At 36.9% G+C, this 6,480-nt stretch overlaps 1 protein-coding gene across 1 annotated transcript in view; it reads right to left on the bottom strand.

Moving 5' to 3' along the window:
• Positions 1-5,393: 5,393 nt before the first annotated feature.
• Positions 5,394-6,480, bottom strand: part of LOC311057477 (protein Aster-B-like) — a 51,764-nt gene continuing 50,677 nt past the window's right edge. Inside the window, exon 19 of the mRNA XM_084074435.1 lies at positions 5,394-6,362. Coding sequence (XP_083930561.1) covers positions 6,273-6,362 — 90 coding nt within the window. The 3' untranslated portion in view covers positions 5,394-6,272. The remainder of the gene's footprint in view (positions 6,363-6,480) is intronic.

Genomic DNA, 6,480 nt, shown 5'->3' with positions numbered 1-6,480 from the left:
CTCACTCACACGCACACACAGCTGTTAGTCTCCTTCTCTCTCTCCTAGTGCGTCCATGTAGTAATAATGGCATCCGCTGTGCTGTGCGTGATCGGGGAATTTGCTCCCAGAGAAAGAAAGAACAGTACGTGGTGGTAAAAGTACTCACATCTTTTACTTAAGTAAAAGCATCAACACTGCAATGTATGAGATACTCTGTTACAAGTAAAAGTCTCGAATTCTAAATTTAGAAGTAGGCTAGTATACCAAAAGTAAAACATTCTACTTTTAGTAGGCTACTTATAAGTACTCATTATGCAGAATGTCCCATTCCACAAGTTTTCAAATGTATAAAATGTATACAAATATTTTGAAAATAGCAGATCTACAAGCTCACAATGTGTCTCAGTCAGGACGCATTGTGAGCTTGTAGCTCGTAGAAATGTATGGGCTGAAGTGATTTAATGCAGGTTTTGTAATAATAATCAAGATTTACAAACTAACTAAAGTAACTTAAGTGTTCAAATAATTGTAGTGGAGTAAAAGTACAATATGTGGATCCAAGATGTAGTGGAGTAGAAGTAAAATAATTGGAAATTGAAAATACACCATTAAAGTACAAATGCCTCAAAATTATACTTATAAGTACAGTACGTGAGTAAACGTACTTATTACTTTTACACCACTGGCTGTGTGTGATCGGGGAATTTGCTTCCAGAGAAAAAGTCAAGAGCCCCCCGCAAAAAAGTCCTTTGAAGAAACGATAATATAAATGCAGGACTTTGGGGTGTAGGTACTGTAACTGTCTGCGTCTCCACTGATAAGACTGGAGAGGAAACAGTTACAGCAGGCTGTATAGATTTATTGTTTGATATAGATAGACCAATGTAAGCCTAAGGCAGCGTTGCCAGATTCTATGAGAGAAACAAGCAACTAGGTCTAGGAAAACAAGCCCAAAAGAAGCGACTTGTACTTTAAACATAATATATCGGCTATTTGAAAATGGCAGATCTACAAGCTCACAACGTGTCGCGATGTAACGCGCTGTGAGCTTGTAGATCTGCTATTTTTGCTTGTAGATCTGCTATTTTTGAAAACTCTTGCATTAAAAGGTGTTGTATTTGGAATAATGTTTTTGAAACATTCTAACAACACAAGCCGACATGGCAACACTGGCCTAGGGGTCAATGCGCCACCTGGTGGTTGTGATTATGAACGCCATAGTGGTTGAAAAATAACAATAGAGGTAATGGGGAAAGCTTTTGAGGCGGTAGATACCCTTCATTTTCAACAAAGAATAAAGTCATATTTTTCTGCACCACAAAAAAACAATTTGCATGTCAATAACAATGTTTAAAACCCCCAGTGAACCTTTATTTAGAATAGAATACATTGTTTTAAACCTGGCCTTTGTTTTTGTATAGACAGGCCTACTTGCAAGAGTTTTACAAGTCCATGACCTCCCTAAGCTTGCCCAGAGCTAAGTTCTTGGCCACTTTATGGCGCAGAACAAAGGCACCATCTTTGAGCAACATCAGCGAATGACAACATGTTAGTATAACAGATGGAAAAGGGAAATGCTCTAGGGGTTAAATTAAAAACAGGGTCATGTTGACAGCAGCATCATTGTAGGGATGAGAGTCAAATATGAGTCAGCAAATGACACACACACTACACTCATTTATTTGTCCTTTGTTCTTGTGCCCGGTTTGTCATTTGTTAAGCCTTTTAGAGCATTTTTTTTCTTTTAAAATATGTTTTGCCTCAACCCACTGCCTGCATGGTTTGAGACTTTTGCAGTCTGTTTGCACTACAACTATACACAGCATTTACATGACAGTATCATATCTGTATAAATAGTTCAGACCCATTATATGCAGAGAAAAAAATACATTTCAAAAGTCAGTCAGGTATTGTCTATGCACAGAATATAATATAATATACAATGTTAGTATGTTGGAATAATGCTAAACTGTAATAGTTATCCCCTGCCCTGTGTGTGTGTGTGTGTGTGTGTGTGTGTGTGTGTGTGTGTGTGTGTGTGTGTGTGTGTGTGTGTGTGTGTGTGTGTGTGTGTGTGTGTGTGTGTGTGTGTGTGTGTGTGTGTGTGTGTGTGTGTGTGTGTGTGTGTGTGTGTGTGTGTGTGTGTGTGTGTGTGTGTGTGTGTGTGTGCGTGCGCGTGCGTGCGCGCGTGTGTGTGTGTATGTGCTAGATTGGACAAAATAACGAGGGCTGGAGCACATAGAGCGTATGTGAAATTTTCGTCAGAACTGACTTTTATATAATTTTTAAGGTCTCTATGAGCTCTATCAGATGGTTAAAGAATATGGTCATTACAATTTTTACTTTTTAAACAAAGGCATGGTCAGTATCATGTCAGTATCATGGTCAGTATCTTGTCAGTATCATGGTCAGTATCTTGTCAGTATCATGGCCAGTATCTTGTCAGTATCTTGTCAGTATCATGGTCAGTATCATGGTCAGTGTCATGGCCAGTATCTTGTTAGTATCATGGTCAGTATCATGGTCAGTATCATGTCAGTATCATGTCAGTATCATGGTCAGTAACATGGTATCATGGTCAGTATCATGTCAGTATCATGGTCAGTATCATGGTCAGTATCATGGTCAGTATCATTGTCAGTATCATGGTCAGTATCATGGTCAGTATCATTGTCAGTATCATGGTCAGTATCATGGTCAGTACCATGGTCAGTATCATGGTCAGTACCATGGTCAGTATCATTGTCAGTATCTTGGTCAGTATCATGGTCAGTACCATGGTCAGTATCATGGTCAGTATCATGGTCAGTATCATTGTCAGTATCATGGTCAGTATCATGTCAGTATCTTGGTCAGTATCATATCAGTATCATGGTCAGTATCATGTCAGTATGACCACATCTGTATAAAAGTATAGATTGCTTAAATATGTTGTTTTTGATTAAATAATTACAATCAATTAAACGTTATTTTTTGCTCTCCTGTAAAATTCTGAAAATATAACACCTTTTGCGCTCCAATCCCTTGATAAACACTATTTCTCTTGCACCCACTCATGATGTGTGTATGATTATATCTGACATGTTGACATTCAGATTAGCTGTTGAATTTGTGCGTCGTTTTTGAATGGTCACACACCATAAAATATGTGTTTTCTTTAAGTAGCACACATTTCATAACTGCGTCTGAATGCATTGCAGTGTTCTAATCAGACATGAATATGGATGTCCCTTCAGTTTCTGTTATGTCGTGCTGTCTAGCACCATGCACACACACAAAAAAAAACAACAACAATGTATATTATATGACATTTGAAATAATATGCACTTATAGGAATGCCATGCAATCTACATAAAGCAGTCAGGTGGAAAATATTTAAATGCTTTCACTGGTGTTATATAGATGTTTGCACTAGGTAATAAAAAGTAATTCACAAGTAAAAAAATAAAAGTAAATTTCTCATCACAGCACCAACTGCAAATTCAACTTAGTTTATAATGTATTATTATTATTTGATCAATACTAATAATACTAATATTAATAATAATAATAATAAAAAACATGTAACCCTTTTTCTCATGATCTTTAGGTTCTCAATAAACTACCTTATGACAGGGTTTATGTCTCCAAACTTATCACAAGAACCAATTGTACTGTAAGAAGCTTGAATTGGCATATGAGAGGACAGGTGGAGTGTGGACAACTGTTGTTGAACAAGAAGAGTACACCAATTCTCATTATTATTCTTACACATTCACAATAGAATGGTCACATTGGTGAGCTGTGTTGAATGAATACAGAACAAATAACAGATGTCCTTTTAGGTTACAGATGATAAATGCCTTTTCTCATATATATACTCCATTAACAAAAAATAATGTTCTCCTCTTGAATTCTGCGCATGTTTACTATTTTCTGTCTTCAACAAATAACATACAGAAAAGTTGACATTATTTCAAATACATTGTCAAAGTACAGTATGGCCAGCTTTCGTGAATTTGGTTTCCATAATTATGTCGTTCTAACTTAGCACACATTATCCAAATGGGTAGACATTTTAGAATGCTGTTCCGCCCACACAGAAGTTACATAGCACATTTCTTTTCTCCAGAAAGCCAACATTTCAAGAACTTCAGATATTTGGAATTTGAACATTGCCGTCCATGCATTTCTGCTATTTTACAATGCTTATTCAAGGCTTTGGCTTCATGGTAGTCTTACGGAAATGTTTCTAAACTACACGATCAGCTGTCAAAGTTTAAAAAGGTATAATTAGGACAATTTGTTAGTCTATCCAACTTGGACAGTTCAGTGTTGATCTGAACAGAATCAATTTGCTGTTGAAGCCTGAAACCAAGTCCATGAAGCACAACTCATTGAACAAACATTCTGCACACAGTGTTATATTGAGATGGTTTGTAATATTGAACTGCAAAGAAATTAATTCATTTGGATGGAAAAGATCAAACAAACATTCCACAGTCACTTAAAAAAAAAAAAAAAATCCGTGTTAGGGCTTTCCCTTTAAGCTCTACGACAATTATTTCAGCTGCTAAGTACTGTAACAGAAACAGTAACAAAACAGAACACACATAAATGGTATTTCAAGAACACGGGGTAAAATAATAATACACACATTCAAATTCATTGCATCTGTTGTTTTAGTTAAGGGCCAAATCATTGGCCTACAGTACTGTTAACACAACATTGTTTTTTTGTTTTCTTTTATACCAACACGTGAAGCCACACATGAATTGATACAACACAAAAGTGGCTAAAATAAGGATAAGTATCCAAAATAGGATAAAGATGCAATATTAGTTGTTGACACACAAATATTGGCAGCAATGGAATAGTGAAGGTGTCTAAACATAAACATAATTGAAACAATATTCATGGTTAGCTGTGAACAAGTTTCTTGTCTCCTTCTTTGTCAAAACATTGGAAGCTTGGGCTTGTGCTATCTTCTGCTAAGCATGCTTGCGCTACCATTCCGCTTAATTTACACTCAGTTGTATGACGGTGTCGCGTGATTTGCTCTTGACACGTCATACGATTACGTATAAATCAGGCTTAATGCAAAACAAGCATTCTTTATCTGCATGTTGCTAAATCAAAAGGGAAGAGCAATATATAGAATACTTTTTGCCATAGAAAACATAAACACTCAATATAACATTGAAACTCAAAACCGTGGCATAAGCCCTCAGGGAAACCAGCCCTGATTCACTATATGCTTGGTAGAAAGTAGCCCTGACTGCCATAAAGTTCTGCTTAAAAATCCCATATACTGTATATACTATATATATATATATATATATATATATATATATATATATATATACTGTATACTATATATATATATAGTCCACACGCACACACACATACTCACATCCCACACGTATCCCGCACACACAAACACACCTACTTTATCTGTTTAGATTTGAATCCTTTGTGGGTTTATTCCAACCAAAATGCGTTGAAATATAGGCCTACTGCAAGCTGATTGTGGAGTCATATAAGTCTTCTTGCAATTTTAAAATAAGTGTAAAAAGTTATATACTGCAGCTCTTCACATTCCACAAAGGAGCTGGTGGAATACATTTTGCACAACATTTGAACTCTTTCGCTCCTTTTTACAGTGAGCGTGCACATTTGAACAGTGTGACTGTGCACCTTTACTTGAGGAAATTGTGAAGACGAGAAAACAATGGCATGCTTTGAGTTCAGTGCGTTGATCTTATAGCTTTTGCCTTGTACAGTATGTTGGCAAACGATATTCACATTTAATAACAATAATTATAATAATAAAAACTTTGCATTTGAACATTCTCTGAAAAGGAGGGATGCAGAGCTTGGACCGGGTTTGGTGAATAATATACGCTGATGAGTTCTGGCATTCGTTTCCTCTCCCTGGATGCATTGTAGTGCTCTGGCCTGTGTTGATGAGGTCACTGCTTGTCAGAGGTCGCTTGTGTGGGAACAGTATCACAGCCCCTTAACCACTTAAAGCCCTACAGTATGTACTTTGCCGTATGCCGAATAGCGGAAATAGTCAATCTACAAAGCGTTGTGAGCTCGTAGATAGGCTATTTTAGCTATGTCTGACTATTTTGGACAGCTTTTGAAAAGTTTCGCCTACATTGACATGCCCAAAATAGGGACGGTTGAAAGTGGTTAAATAACTAGATACTTAGCCCCTGCCCTTTCCTCTACATCCACTACCTTTCATAAACGATTTTATTACTTCTTTTTTTTTTCATATTGCACATGCCTCGTTAAATGATCAGTCATTGATATCGATTGCTTTTCTCCTCTGACTCGGAGTCGTGGTCCCTGAGGCTGACGCCTTTCTGGAGATTTAGTAATGAGTCCTTCATCTGGAGGGGAGGGGAGTGGAGGGGAGAAGTGTGTTACTCATATGTCGTTGGGCAGAAACATCTTATCTCCATATTTCATATCTACACGTTTTTGTGTCTTTTTTTGTTGTAAATTAAC

This window comes from Gymnoscopelus microlampas (assembly GCF_963454915.1).
Source record: "Gymnoscopelus microlampas genome assembly, chromosome: 12".
Taxonomy (NCBI): domain Eukaryota; kingdom Metazoa; phylum Chordata; class Actinopteri; order Myctophiformes; family Myctophidae; genus Gymnoscopelus; species Gymnoscopelus microlampas.
This window is presented reverse-complemented; position numbering and strand designations above follow the sequence as displayed.